Raw genomic sequence first — 16,091 nt, 5'->3', positions numbered from 1 at the left:
ATTGCCATAAACAGGGCTGTTTATACACCTCTACCCCGATATAACGCTGTCCTCGGGAGCCAAAAAATCTTACCGCGTTATAGGTGAAACTGCGTTATACGAACTTGCTTTGATCCGCCGGAGTGCGCAGCCCTGCCCCCCCCTCCCCCCCCCAGAGCACTGCTTTACCGCGTTATATCCGAATTCGTGTTATATCAGGTCGCGTTATATCGGGGTAGAGGTGTATTTAAATCTTCTCTTTGGGATGGTATCCGAATTGAGGTGGGCCAACATTCTCAGCCACATCGACCTTAGAGGTTCAAACTTTAAAGCTACTGGATTATTTTCTTCATGTGTGTCCTGTCCCCTCCTGGGAAAGATACAAATGGGACATGTTCTCAGCTGATGCAAACTGGCATTGGTCCTTTGAATGTAATGGAGCTGTGATGATTTTCACCAGCTGAGGATGTGGCCCATATTTATCTTTTGTCAGTTACAGAGTGTGTGTGTGTGTGTGTGTGTGTGTGTGAGTGAATATAGTATGCTTATAAAATTTGTTGATGACCGCAAACTCCAAGGGTGGCACGCACTTTGGAGGACAGGATTAGAATTCAAAATGACCTTGACAAATTGGAGAATTGGTCTGAAATCGACACAATGAAATTCAATGAAGAGATGTGCAAAGTACTACACATAGGAAGGAAAAATCAAATGCATAACTACAAAATGGAGAATAATTGGCGAGGCAGTAGTACTGCTGAAGTGGATCACAAATTAAATAGGTGTCAACAGTGCGGCTGCAAAAAAGGCGAATACAGTATCATTCTGGGGTGTATTAACAGGAGTGTTGTATTAGGGTGCAGGAGGTAATTGTCCCACGCTGCTCAGCATGCATGAGGCCTCAGCTGGAATGTCCAGTTCTGGATGCCACACTTGAGGAAGGATGTGGACAAATTGGAGAGAGTCTAGACGAGAGCAACAAAAATGATAAAAGGTTTAGAAAACCTGACCTATGAGGGCATGCTTAATCTTGGGAAAAGAAGGCGAAGGGGGATCTGAGAACAGCCTTCAAATATATTAAGGGCTGTTATAAAGGGGTCAGGAGTCAGTTGTTCTCTATTCCCACTGAAGATGGGACAAGAAGTAATGGGCTTAATCTGCAGCAAGGGAGATTTAGGTTCGATGGTAGGAAAAACTTTCTGACTCTAAGGCCTGGTCCACACTGGGGGGGGGGGGGGATCTATCTAAGATACGCAACTTCAGCTACGAGAATAGCGTAGCTGAAGTCGACGTATCTTAGATCGACTTAGAATCACTTACTTTGCGTCCTCGTGGCGCGGGATCGACGGCCGCTGCTCCCCCGTCGACTTTGCTTCTGCCTCTCGCCGAGCTGGAGTTCAGCAGTCGACGGGAGAGCGATTGGGGATCAATTTATCGCGTCTACACTACACGTGATAAATCGATCCCTGATAGATCGATCACTACCTGCCAATCCGGCGGGTAGTATAGACGTACCCTAAGGAATCCCCATCACTGGAGGTTTTTAAGAACAGGTTGAACAAACACCTGTCGGGGCTGGTTTAGGTTTACTTGGTCCTGCTTCAGCGCCTAGCGCTGGACATGACTTATAGATGTCCCTTTGAGCGCTATATTTCTATGATTCTATGATATTATATGTATTCAATGCTTAAATATCAAAGGGATAAGTGCCTTACAAATACCCCCCCCCACACACACACACGTGTGTGTGTATAAACACATTCCCACAATTTGTTCTATATTTTGGATTGGGTGCATTATAGAGCTGTGGTGTATTTTTGTCATTATGGTTTGGCAGAGAGGTGATCGGATATGGCTGTAAACTCTTACAGCTGGATAAATTGTGCTTAAGTTGAAACTTGCTCATTGTTACATACTACTTTACTGATCATTACCCTGTATATTTTTCTGCCTCTTACCGTAGACTTGAAGCCACAAGACATGAACTAGCTTTAATGGCAGGGTAACATTTAGGTTTAGTTGCTATTTAAAGAGGAAGAAACTATGTTCAGTCCACCAAATATAACATCACAAAGCATGTAGACTGTAGTAATTGTTACTTAATGACTTGTGGATGCTACTTTTGCAGAAGCCAAAGCACCTAACGGTATTCACATGGGAGCTGTACGTTATCAAAGGGATTTTCAGTGCTGGCCTCACACTGCTCCTAAAGAAGTCGGTTTGTGTTTCACTGACTTCAGTGTGAGCAGAGGTAGGCGAACACTGAATGCTTATGCCAGCCCCACCCATACCTCTTCAATGGCGGGATTAGTGGAAACGTCTACCGGGGAGCATTTTTTGTTCTGTGCCTTACAGCACCTGGCAGCCCAGGGTCTGGTCCGTGACCGTGGCTCCTCTGTAATACAAGTAATAAAACTTAGCTTGGACTGAAAACAACTAAATCAAGTGCTGCTTAAGGGCTTGTCTCCACAATCAGTTTGTGTCAAAGGGGTGCTAGCCTGCCGTGCGCTAAGTGTCCCCGTGGGGCCTGCTGCCGCAGGCTAAAAGTCCCGGAGTGTGCTTTGATCTACCCTGCGTGGAAACAGGAGGCGATTAAAGCGCACCAGGGAACTTTCAGTGGGTGGCAGTGAGGACCACCCGGGCCCTCGGCCTGCGGCAGGCTAGCTCAAGGTAGATTTACGCCCCAGTTTGCTGCAAACTAAGGGCTGGTCTACACTGGGAACTTCCATCAGCATAGCTACATCTCGGAGGGCTTGCTCATGAATGATTCCCATGAAACGAAATAGAAGTTTTGCCTGAACTCGGCAGGTTCGTGCCCATGCTGTGTCCATTTGACGGCCTCAGATCAGGATCTAGCCCATCAAGCGTACAAATTAGCACTGGTTGGGTGCACTAAGATCTTTACATCCTCGTGGTTAAACTGTAATGCATCCGTTCCTTGTTCCTCTCAGGCAAGAATGGCTAAGCCGAGTTAACTGACAGCATTTAACGTGAGCCTCGCAAATGGTAACCCCAAACTTTCCCTAGGATAGGGCTCTGATTTCATCCACCTTGCTAGGAATCCCGGACTGTGCTCGCATTTCACATTCTTTCCCTTGCCCCCCTTCCAACTCCCCATTGTGCAAAGAGCAGACGGGATATACGCTCTCATTATTTGGAGCCCTGAGTGCCGAGACTTACGGCCCCTTGAATATCAGCATTCAAAGTCAGGGCTCTCTCAGCATTTCTGGCAAAGTTCCTGTTATGTTATCTCTGTAAATCCAGAGAGATTAAGCTATTAGTTTCCTGCAGACTTCCTCCTCCCCCCGCAAAAGACAGCTATTTAGGAAGTCCTCCATAATTTAATATTTGAAAACACACACTTGAGATCATCTCATCTTTACATTCCTTCCCTAGGACAGCTTATTAACACTGAACGTCTCCAAGGGCTTAATTCTCTGCCTTAAAGTTTCCCAGACGTTTACCGTTTCAAGTCAGTAATGAAAGAAACGTCTCTGGTGTTCTCCTCCAGGCTCTGGTATTTTATAACTCCAGTCTAAAGGAGTGCCCGTGGAGAACGTTTTGCCTGGGAGTGGGCGTGGCAAACTCCAGTCTAGGCCCTGACTCTGCAAGCTGCTCCGTGTGAGCAGAGCTGAGTGGTTGCATAGGTGTCTGGAGCAGCTGCAGGATTGGTACCTCGCTTCGTCCTCGCAGCATTGTGTGTCGCAAATGAAAGACACCCCGCTCCCCATAGTATCCTGTTTTGAGAGTAAGGGCCCATTAGTGACTGCGTCATGGGCCTGATCCTGCCGTCCTTCCGCGGGGACAGACTTGTGGCTCCTGTGCACGGCATGAGGGAGCAAGCTCTGCTCACGGGTTCTCTGGGGAGGTCAGGAAGGATGGAGTCGTCCTCCCTGCCCCAGAATGGAGCCCCAGCAGTGTTGCTCTGTGCCCTCAGTAGGATTTGCTGGCCTGTGCTCCCTCTCCATGGAGTGTAGTTGATCGAAATTGTCTTGGACCACATGGCCATACTCAGCCTAAGCCTCCAGCCATGCTGCACCGGGGGAAATCTGCTTCAGGGGGCGCAAAATGCCCATAGCCACAACTGCTATTATTTTAGTGGTCGTGCAGTTTTCCGGGGAAAGAGTTCAAATGTCTGAAAAATAGGTTCTTCGGGAACGCCCATAGAGGGCCCAAGCCAAAGTCTGTTAAAGTGAATGGAAACGCCCCCTCTCTCCCCACTCCAAAACTGTGTTTTGGATCAGGCTTCAAGTATGTGACAAGATGATCTGTAGGTGCTGTTGAAAGGATACATGAAGTCATACCATTCCGACCACTCAGTCTTCTCCGTTTTCCACAGTAATTTATTAATTCACTTTGAGTTCTTTTCGTAGAAGTCTTTTGAAAGCCGTATAAATTAAAAAGGGAAAAAAGTGGAAGGGAAGGAGAGTTTGTTGTGAAAGAAGAGCAATGGTGTGAAACCAAGGAGCAGATGGAAGTATATCTTCTGTGGGAGTTCCCTTTGGTGTTACCATATGGGAGTGTACCCAGATAGCTGGTACTTTAATAGAGAGCCACGCAGACATCAGCTGTGACAGGTGATCGTCTTTCTATAAATGCAAATAGGTTTATGAACTTCACAGGGTTCCATCTGTAGGTGCTTTTTGTATTAGGCATTCAGAATGCAGTCTCAACGCCCCCAGCAAAACGGCCTATTTAATTGTTCAAAAATGTCCACCTTAATTTTTTGTTTCAACTCCTACATATCTAAAATATTTCACAGCTATTTTCCATACATCATATTTATAAATATGTGAAGCAAACATTTTTTATATTGGTAGTTATTAAATGTGTGCAACATGTAAATATGGGTGGCATGAAATGCAAAAATGAAGTGGATTTGAGTCCGAACCATTTGCTTTTCATTAGGTTATGCAACTCTAATAGAAACAGTAACATATGTGTTTACATTGCTGTGGACATGTGAAGCCAGACGCTGAAAACATTCCTCTAAGGTTGTATAAACTCCAGCAACTAAATATTTTGGGAGCTGTTTTCTAACGCCAGCTTAATAGTTTAAAAGTATAACCCGGATTCCAGATATTAAAAATGCCTTGAGAGGTATGCACATCACTGCAACAGATGAAACTAACTAAACCTCTAAAGTATGCAATAAGCTTCTATTTTGCAATATCTTCTCTGTTACTTTTCTTTTTTTTTTTTTAATGTCAGGAGATTAAATTCAAGCTTTTAGCTATGTAGTGGTACAGATGGAATTTTTCTGCATATATGAACGGGCTGACTCAAACTTTTCAAAACAAATCTGTTTATGATGGAATAGTTTGGTTATTTTAGAAACAGTAAATGGGAAAGATCAGCAGGAGGAAACCAATAACCCAAAATATGCCCGTTTCCTTCCACCCTGACTAACGGGACAGGATCAAGAATTTCCAAGCATGTGTTTGATAGTAATCTTAGTCTTACATTCATTAGAGACATTTGATTTTACTCAGTGTTTTTAGCTGTGGAACATATCCTGATTAGCTAAGGCCAGAGCTTAATTTGCACCAGGGCTTGTCGGGGCCGAACCCCAGCACCTCTGGGCTTGGCAGTTCATAGTCCCAGCTCCTCTGCGTTTGCTACATCAGTTATGAATGTAAAAAAATTGCTTGAGCCCTGGCACTTCTTTCATTACAAATTAAGCACTGGTTAAGGCTTTACACAAAGAGATCTAGGCAATTTTAGTGCTTGAAGAGACTTTCAATTACTTTGGATGAATTGAAAGTTCTTTTGCTTCATTATTTCTACCATATATGTCAGGTTCTGTCTTGACCAGTCACTTTTACAAAACATGCTCTCTTGATGGGATTTAGCACAAGGCTGCGTGCCTCTGAAAATCTCACCCTTACGTGCTAGGATCTGCCATTTAACCAGGCTAGAGTCATTGCGGTTTTCTAGTATCCCAGGATAGCCAAAAAACCCTCTCTGGACAAGTGAAATTATACAGTGCCAAAAGCTTCTCACTTGCCCTTAACAATCCTGGGTGCATTGAGTGACCAGAACAGCCAGCCTAAAGCTCCAGCCCCCTTTTCCTTGCAACCTCTACCAAATAGCCAAAGAGCTGGCTGATTTGCCCATCCGGCCTGCCGGTTTGCTGCGTTCCTTCTCTGGCTCATGTCACCTGGACTGCACGTCGGGAGCAGTGCACACCACTAACTTTGCATGGCTCTGATATAAGAGCCTGACCCTAGGGCAGAGATGGGCAAACTACAGCCCGCGGGCCACATCCAGCCCGCGGGACCCTCCTGCCCAGCCCCTGAGCTCCTGCCCCGGGAGGCTCGCCCCCAGCCCCTCCCCCACTGCTCCCCCTCCCCCGCAGCCTCAGCTCGCCCCACCACTGGCGCGATGCTCTGGGCGGCAGGGCTGTGAGCTCCTGGGGCAGCGCAGCTGCAGAGCCTGGCCTGACCCGGTGCTCTGTGCTGCGCGGCTGTAGCGCCGCCAGCCACCGGTGCTCCAGGCAGCACGGTAAGGGGGCAGGGAGCGGGGGGGTTGGATAGAGGGCAGGAAAGTTTGGGGTGGTGGTCAGGGGGCGGGGGTGTGGATAGGGGTCAGGGCAGTCAGAGGGCAGGGGACAGGGGAGTTGAATGGGGGCAGGGATCCCCGGGGCAGTCAGGAAGGAAGGGGGCGGGTTGGATGGGGCGGAAGGGGGGCAGTCAGGGGACAGGGAAAAGGGGTGGTTGGATGGGGCAGGGGCCTGATGGGGGAGTGGGGGGCAGTCAGGGGCGGAGGTTCTGGGGGCGGTCAGGGGACAGGGAGTGAGGTGGGGGTGGATGGGGCAGGGGTCCAGGGGGGGTGGGCCATCAGGGGGTGAGAAATGGGGGGGGGCGGATAGGATGTGGGGGCCGGGCCACGCCCCCCTTCCCTAACTGGCCCTCCATACAATTTCCAAAACCCGATGCGGCCCTCAGGCCAAAAAGTTTGCCCGCCCCGATCTAGGGTGATAGGACTTTTGTTGCTGACCTCTTTGAACACGAGATTTGGTTCTAAAGTCGGATGGCTGCCTTTTATTGGACAGTTGAATTCTGACATCCAGGTTATCCTTAAAACAGTTCTCCCTAGCTATAATAGTATTGTTGTTGGGCCTGATTTTCTGAAAGGCTGATCCCCTGGACTTTGACTGGAGTTCTCAGCACTTCTGCAAATCTGGGCTATTACTTTTGCTTGTTTATATAGCATATAGGGGGCACCATGTGTCTCCAGCCTGGTGACGCACAAGGATAAAAATCCTGCAAGATCTCTCCTTTCTTTTCATACTTGTTACTTCTGAGTGGGGCAGTTCTCTCTCCAACCAGCATTTTCTTAGAGATCTTTATTAGGTTGAGAAGACAGAGAGTCCAATCTCTCAGGCCTTTGCATGCACCACACCCATCGAGGTCTTCAAGTGTTCACTTAGGGTTCCAAACCACTAGCTCTGCTCCCACTGAAGTCAATGGGAGTCTGGCTGATTTCGGTAGGAGTTGGACCGGTACTCAGTGCTTTTCTGCAAATCCCACTCTTAGGGCTGCATCCTGAGCCCCACTCTGACAAAGTAAAGGGGCCATATGTAGCTGGTTTAGAAAGCCTGTTTGGGAATTCTCCTTGTGGCACATAGCCAGGCTTAGGCCAGTTCCTCTGTGTAGGGGGCATGTTGGGGGCAACCTCAGGGCAAAATTCTTCAATGCAACTTTTTTTGCCATTTGTCTCATCTCAGTTGTGTACAGGAACATCCCTGAGCTCTTTAACGAACTGACACTTGGGCTTGATGAGTAATTAACTTTCCCTCCTGCCTGGCCCATTCCTCCGTCATGCATGTCTCAAGCAAAGGGTGTGGAAGGAGTTGAGGTTATTAAAGTACGATTTCTGCTGTTCAGAATGAATCAACACCTGGATGGGGGAAGCCCTGCGAAGTGGGACAGTGGTGAAGGGGGCTTTCCCATGGTTCTGTGCCACCTTGTGTCTTTCAGCTGTTGAAAGGAATGTCAATATCCCGGCGAAAAGCTCCAGACAAAACCACGGATGAGGTTGAGTCAGAAAGTGGAGACTGTGATGATGAAGACGACTGCAGTGGCGGCTCCGGAAATGGGGAACTAAGGGTTAAGAATCAGCTCCGGTTCTTAGCAGGTGACGAGAATAATGACTTGAGTTTTCGTTCCCGCTCTGAACGTTACCTAGTACTTGGGCACAAGGGTCCATTAACGCTGAACTTAATGGAATGAGGCTAGGGATGAATCCGGCCCCGGGAGTCTTTTCTTCAGCAGACACGTGGCAGATTTTTGTATGTAAGCCTCGCTGACACTAGCAAGGGTGGCTAGAATAACAACCCAGTGACCTGAGAGGAGAGGAAGCTTTCTGGGGAAGTTGGCTCCTCCTCAGCTGTCTGTAACTGGGAGGTGGTTTGCATGGCCCCTCTGAGGGGGCTCCATTACACCCATGTGTAGCTGATTTCATCGCCCTGTAGGTGTGTGGTGTATTCCACAGCATGGAAAGGTGCAGTAGCCACTTAGTGAAGGGAAAGCGGGTTTGGGGCTAATTCTCATCTACACTAAGGCCCGTGTAAACTGCTCTGACAGTGTAAAGGGACCAAGTAGATGTCAATATTATGTACGTCGTCCCCCCACTACTCCCCCAAGACCATTTACACAGCCTGGGAGGTGTAGGATGGCCTCAGTGTAAATGAGAATCCGGCCCACTGTGTGTGGGACGAGGCCACTGCCTTGAAGTGGTGCGCCTCCTTTTTCAAGGCCTGTGTGTATGAGTCGGGTTCAACGGGAGATTTTAAATGTTGTTATGCACAGGAGGTGACCAAAATCCAGTTCTCTACCCTCCCCCTAACCCCTTGTGCTCCCAATACCCCGTGGAGTGCGTGACTCTGTGGGATTTTTTTTCTGTCTGGTAAAAGTATTGAAAAGAAGGAGGACCCCAAAGTGCATCACAACCCCATTTTAATGGGGTTGCCAAAGCTGGTATTGGCCCTGGGCCCCAGCAAGTCTGAAGCCCAAGCCCCACCACCCAGGGCTAAGGTTACATGCCCCCTGCCCAGGGCAGAGGCCCTTGGGCTTCAGCTTTGCTACCCCTCCCCCCCTCCCCCCACCACCCGGGGCGGCGGAGCTCGGTCTTCGGTTCCCCCTCCAGGGGCCGTGTAGTAATTTTTGTTGTCAGAAGGGGGTCACGATGCAATGAAGTTTGAGAACCACTGCTCTAAAGCAAACCAGACCGTTTCTATTTCAACCTAGACTGGTACAGCTCCACTGAAAGCAGCAACTCCCACCACTTCCCTGATGTACCGAGACCAGAATATCCATTTAGGCCTGATCTGGGGCAGTTGAAAATTGACCTTTGGTGGAGCTACACCGACTTACACCAATTTAATTCTGTTTCGAGGGCTGTATGCTTCTCTTCCTAAAGACCAGACAACTGAACCTGGATAAAATCAGCCCTGCGGCTTTGAAGTTTAAGAGGCAAATTTGGACGCTTAAACTAAGCCCAGATGTTTATAAATACCCTTCCATTGATCTGGGACAATTAAAATATCCCTAACAGAGTGAGGGCTGAGAGATTTAATAGCAGCCTCCTATCCAAGATTGTGTTTTTTACATAATGTGTAAATAAAATATTTATATTCAAATTTCAGTTGAGACAGAAAAGACCTTTTAAGTCCTCTAGCCCAACCCTAATTGATGTTAGACAACAAAATAAAAATCTAATTCAGGTAAGGATGAAATGCACTTTGTCTCATCAAATACTGAAACATCAAGGCATATGTAAGGGAAATACAGTTGATCCAGCTATGCCCTGTTGTATCGAGCTCAGCCAGAGATGCAGGTTTCATCCTATATTAAATCTTTATGTCACAGCTTCATGTTATTTCAGTGTATTTTAAATTTCCTTTTATGCCTTTTAGCCTAATAGTATCACTGATCTCTGAAGACATGCATAATCCTTCGCTACCTTTTTCTGTCTCTCTAGGCTGGTCTAATCACTGTATTGATCTCCCAGATACCCTATCTGTCTAGGTGTTTATATCTTTCTTGTCACCCTGGTATGTGAACACATTAAATGAAAAAAGGAACAGAAGGATTCCCCTCTCATTTTATCTGGCTGAAGGGGTATTTGTTGCTTACTTCTGTGGTGTATGGAAAACTGTTATCGCTTTAATTTGTAAGGGGTTTTCTGGTCCTGTGTGCAGGATAGGGGGCTCTGTAGGGAGGCATGTGAACTGAGTAAATCTGCAAAGAGCCAGCCTAGAGCAAGATGGGGGTGAGTTGGGTCCCTCTGCCTTAGGGAGCAGCCTGCATTGTCTCTCTCTGTTTTTGGTTCTTGTATGTTATGGTTCTGGATTTTAAAAATAAATAAATGTGTGTTATGTTGCAACCTTACAGCAAGAATATTTAACGTTTTTATCTAACTTCTCTGTATGCCATGAACATTGCAACTTCCTTCCCCACAATAGCAAAATATCTCTGGTAAAGAGTGAAGTCTGAGCGAGATGTTCTTGGCATTATGATCTCTTCAGGCTTCACCCTGCAACATAGGATCCAGCAAAGCAGTTGAGCACATGAGCAGTCCTGTTGAAATGAATGGGGCTGTTCTGGCATTTCCTAACTTTTGAGTTCTTGACTTTGCAACATTAATGTTCTCTTAATGTAGCTTTTTGGATGTAATATAACTTTAGAGCATTCATGCAGACTGGTTGGAGAAATTTCTGTGGAAAGATGTGAAATGCTTTGTGATTTGGGCTGAAAACCAGAAAAAAATGTTTTGACATCCCGTTTTGATATTTTCGGAATTAAACATTTAGATTTTTTTTTTTAATGACTTTTTGTTTTGAATTTTTTATTTGGTATTATGTGATATTTATTACATATTATAATCTAGGAGGAAATTTAAAAAGTCAAAATTGAAACAAAACCTTTTGATCGACCCTCGTTGAAATGTTTTCAGAACTTTCTGATATGAATTTTGAATTGTTCAGTGGCTGCTCTGATTTGAAACAGAGCCAGATTCTGAAATCTCAAACTCTTCCATCCTCGGCACAGCTCTGCAAATATGTGCATACAGCCAGGACTGCAGGCTTGTGCGGGTTTATCCAGGGCCGGCTCTGGCTTTTTTGCCGCCCCAGGCAAAAAAGCGTTTCGCCGCCCCCCGGCAGGGAGCGCAGCAGGGGAGGGCGCCGAGCCCGGCCGTGGCCCCACTCCACCCGGCGGCCGGAGCGCCGGGGGGAGGGCAGCGAGCCCGGCCGGGGCCCCGCTCTCCCCGACCGGCCGGAGTGCCGGGAGGAGGGCGGCGAGCCCGGCCGCGGCCCCGCTCTCCCCAGCCGGCCGGAGCGCCGGGGGAGGGCAGCGAGCCCGGCCGCAGCCCCGCTCTCCCCGGGTGAGCGCCACCCCCCTCCAGGTGCCGCCCCAAGCACATGCTTGGAGGGCTGGTGCCTGGAGCCGGCCCTGGATTTATCTCCCTGCCTACCGAGGAGGGTAAAGAGGCACAAGGAGGGTTGGTTTCTCAAATTATCGATGGCTCCCCTTTTTTAATTACTGGACACTTTTATATTGTTGAAGACGGGGGAAGTCTTTGGGTGCCAGAGTGTGCCGTTATTCCTCTGCATTGGGGAGTATTGTTAGGTTAGTGATCAAACAAGTCAAATAGCTTAAAGTGGATTTTTGAGGTCTTGTTTGACCCTTTTCTGGTTCAAAATCAGCGAGTGACAGTTTGGCGAGTTGTTTTCCTTTCTTTTTTAACTTGTTCTCCAAGGCCATGTTCAGTTCAGCTGATACTCTCTTTCCTTGACCCTGACGTCTAATTTGCTGTAGGGTCAACATGCAGAAAGTCAAAATGCTCCCAAGAAGCGTAAGAACCTTAAATAGCATGGTGGCTTCTCCCTAATTAATTAAATCGCAAAAGGAGAGATGAGGCACCAGCGTCCTATTGTGGCAGTAGATGGCTAAAAGCCTGGGAAGACACAGTGTCTAGTGATAAAAGGCAGAATCCTGATCAGAAGTTAAAACAAAAGATGATCACAGTTTGCCAGCTAGGAGACTCACTGAAAGAAGATTCAAACCAACTCACCTTTCAAGGAGCTTGGTTTGATCGTATGTAGATACTGGTGATCTAAACCTCTCCTGCTCACCAGTTACTCATATGCGGGGTACCTCTGGTTCTAGCAGTTTAACTGCTAACAGCTGCTGACCACCCCTTTCCCTACCAGCTGTCACCCTGAATGGTTTTGAAAATCAGGAGAAACAAAAACAAACAGAGAAAAAAACATGTTATTTCCAATATACTAGTTGTGATTTATCTCCTGTTCTATAAAGTGTAACCTTTGTTTCTTATTTATAATGACCCTATAATAGCGGCATGGTCAACTGAAACCGTAATGATTTAAACATACTTGTAAACTGTCAAGTCAAAAGTTTGTGAGTGACTATAAGCATATGTTGGCGAGCTCTATATGCTAATAAATTCATTATTATGTTGCCCCACTGGAAAAAGCACCGAGATAGAGGGGTTTTATGATGGATCTTTTATCCTTTGTCACATCTGCAACACATTAAAGATTTTGAAGGCAGATAATGTTCACAATAGGAGAATGATTGAAAAGCTTCTAGATCAATGAGCAGCACTTCCTGTTTTTCAAAGGGAAAGCCCTGGCATCTGCACCATGTCCATGTAAACCCTAAAATAGATCTGTACACACACACACATATACTTACGCCACACCAATGGCAAATCATGTCTACGAATAAATTATAGTATTCCCTGCAAATTGCGAGGTACCGCCAATGTGTTCCAGAGTCGTGTATTCACCCACTTCTGAAATCAATCATTCTGCACTTGTACCCAAAGCAGACAGGCTGGTTGCTAGCTGGCAAACTGCTGACATTCCGAATAGCCACCCACTAATTAACTCGCCTCTGGAATTCTCTGTCAAGATGCTACTTATAACCAGCCAGCCTGCTGCCAGGAGCCTGAAAATAAAACATGGGCACTGGGGACAACACGCTACGGCGAGTGGCTTTGACGTACATGGAGTGTGAAGATGGCCTTTCGCTGTGTTCACTGAGGATGGCGGCCTAGCACACTTCGCTTGCCCAGGGGTGACTTGGCAATTGCAGGTTGCTTGGACAACAATGTCAGAGCACCCCCCAAAATAGCGATAGCCAAGAGGGATAAATAAATCCCTTTTAGGACCCATCTCCTGGGGACACTTAGGAACACACCTGCCATTTGGAGCAATCTGGCGGATTCCAAGGGGAATAGGGGAAGGGAAGGTTCAGAGAGAGCCAAAGTTGTCCCTGGAAGGGAGAAGCTGAGCAGTGAAGCCTGTCCTGGGCATGGAAATCGGCTCCATCCCATCTGCAGTTCAGACAGCAGTAGGGGTGCGTGGGAACAGATATTGACATAGATGTGTGTGATAATGATATCTGGAGCCTGTGTATAACAGCGCCACCTGCTGGCTGCTCCTGCTGCACCCGTGGAGCGAATTAATCCCCTTTGATCATGCCGCCTGCCCCTTGGTTGTCCCTGCTAGGGAAAAAGAATCCACAGCTGAGGATCCGAAGTGTCCACCATGGATTCTTTTGCTCCAGCAAGCTCTGCCGAGCTGCCAGCCGTAAGCCTCCCTGCGTTATCAAAGGAGCAGTGTAGCCGGTGGCACAGTTTCCTTGTCTTGGGGTGGAGATATGTGCCCCCTCTTGCACATTCAGCCGCCTACAGAGGGATAAATCAGTGCTTATCGTGGGAGGGGAGCAGAACTGTCTCTGAGAGGATCATGAGCACCAGGCAACGCCCAGCCACCCAGTCTGGGCCTATCTTGTGTTTTTGTTATTTGCTAGAGATGCACTTTGTACCCAAGCCTAGAAACATCTATGGAGCCTCCCTAATTTGTATCAGAGTGGCCCATAACAGGGCTTGGGATGATCAGCATTTTATCGGTAAATGTTGATTTCACCGTAACCCACCCAAACTGAAAAAACTACTTCCATCAGTATTAACAGAAATTTACGGATAGGCAAAGCAAGAAAAATGCTACTTGAGAACTTATCAGAGTTTGACTTAAGGGCACTTACTGTATATTTCGACGTGACATTGACAATTCATGGTTTAAAGGTTATAAAGCTGTAACTTTTTGAAACTCAACATCTTCTGTCATTAAATAATTGTCTGACCTCCCCATAATTTCCTTCCACTGTGAAAATTGAAATTGATAAAAATCAGGGGGAAATGCATAAAACCCCATAATGTTCTTCAACTGTGAACATTTACATTGATAAAAATAAAAAAAATGCTTAAAAATAAACATTGATATGATCCATCAAAATGATCAAACAACTAAAACTTGAATTGTGCCAAGCCCGCCCATACCTCATCTCTGTAATGCCTATTACTTGCTCTGCCAGTGGCTTAGCCTTTCAATGGGAATGCTTAGAGGGACACTTTCAAGGCTGCAGGCTTAACAATTACCCTATTGCGCTTGCCGAGAATGGTCACGTATTAAAGCTGTTTATTTGAGGAATCCCTGAAACAGGACTGCAGATTGAATGGTACGTCCAATGAGATGTGTTAAATAATAAAAGCAGCTGTGTGTTGTTCGATTCCCAGCCAACAAGCCAGTACTTGTGCTCAATGATAGTGCATATGCTTTGGCTTGTATAGTGGCAGAAGTAAATAAACACACCTGAGCTATTCTTCCTCTAGGCATCTTCTTTTTAAAAGCTTCTTCAAAACCTAAGTAGATTATGCAGAGTGCTTTTCCCAGTCCACTTCTAAATGTCTCCAATGATGGGTCTGCCATGAGACTGTCCCACAGTTTAACAGGTCTGACTGTTAAGACTTCATTCTTGATACTCAGCACAGATTTTTCCTTTGGTTAATTTCATCTCATTAAATCCTCAGCCCCTAAATGTCTCCCCTTAGGTGTCATTGATCCAAGCTCTCTATATTCACTGTTGCAGCAGGGGCCAGCAGATGGCACATGTGGTCTTCTAGCTTGTTTTTCTGAGCACATGAGAGGATTTTCCAGCTTGGGAAGTCATGCTGTAGTGGTGTTAGTTTTTGTTGTTCATGGTTCTGTGTGGAGGCAGTGGCTCTTGAATGGGAAGCTGTGTGAGAAGCAGGGCAGTCTGCTCTCTGCCTGTGTCTGTGATTGGAGCCAATTTCCGAGCAGAGTTGTCCCCTGGAAATTGGGCATTGACGTTGAGCTGAGATTCCCAGAAAGAAGTGATTGCCCTGCATGCTGTTTGGCCATCTCTGTTCCAGGACTGATATGTGCACCAGTAAAACAAGTTTCACATAGAATGTACCCAGATTCCATGTCACCAATCTCTTCCCCACTGGAAAGCCGGCTTGCAAGGCCCTAGAAACCTGGTTCTGCTCAGCGGAGGGGTGTTGCCAATTTTAGACTGGGGACTGTTACGCTGGAAGAAGAGCCTACACTGTTCTTAATTTTTATAAGATAATCTTGTCAGGTCCTTTATAATTTTGATTGCTCTTCTGTGAATGCCTCCCTGCTTGACCATATCTTTTGTGTTCTGAGATGTTCATACCTGAAGACATTTAAAGAGCCATTCTGCTTGATGTGGAAATGAATCCAGATCGTCTGTTTTAAAAAAAAATCCCTTGGATATTTGCTTAGGAAGAGCCTTTCAAATACAGTGTAACTGACCGGCATCTGGAGCTGCAATGTGACATTTTATAGATATGAAGGTATTACCAGCGCAGATGAACTGTTCAGATTGGAGTATCTACATTCTCTTCTCTTTTGCTTTCCACACTATTGAATACTTTGGGGGTTTTAACCATAATCTACCTAGCAGCAATTTTAATTGTAAATTAATTCAGTTTTTTGTCTATGAATGGCTTAATATTTGAGTAAAGTGGTAATAGTACGGACATGCTGTTCTACAAGACATTAATCCTGTCCGAGAGAGGGGAAAAATGGTCCAAATGCAACTCGATTATTCTGACATGAGAACTGAATCTAGGCCAATTACACAGTGCAATGGCACTATTACCACTAGTCTAATGCAAGTGTTTGTGTTTGTTGGGATTTCTGTTTTCCTTTGAATGAGGATTTGGTTGGAAGTCAAGAATTTTGTGTCATT

General features: G+C 46.4%; 1 protein-coding gene across 1 annotated transcript in view; it reads left to right on the top strand.

The window, feature by feature from the left end:
- GPC3 (glypican 3) overlaps positions 1-16,091 on the top strand; it is a 274,404-nt gene that overhangs the window by 216,769 nt on the left and 41,544 nt on the right. Inside the window, exon 7 of the mRNA XM_065411009.1 lies at positions 7,962-8,118. Coding sequence (XP_065267081.1) covers positions 7,962-8,118 — 157 coding nt within the window. The remainder of the gene's footprint in view (positions 1-7,961; positions 8,119-16,091) is intronic.

The sequence above is a fragment of the Emys orbicularis genome, chromosome 9, assembly GCF_028017835.1.
Source record: "Emys orbicularis isolate rEmyOrb1 chromosome 9, rEmyOrb1.hap1, whole genome shotgun sequence".
Taxonomy (NCBI): Eukaryota; Metazoa; Chordata; order Testudines; family Emydidae; genus Emys; species Emys orbicularis.
This window is presented reverse-complemented; position numbering and strand designations above follow the sequence as displayed.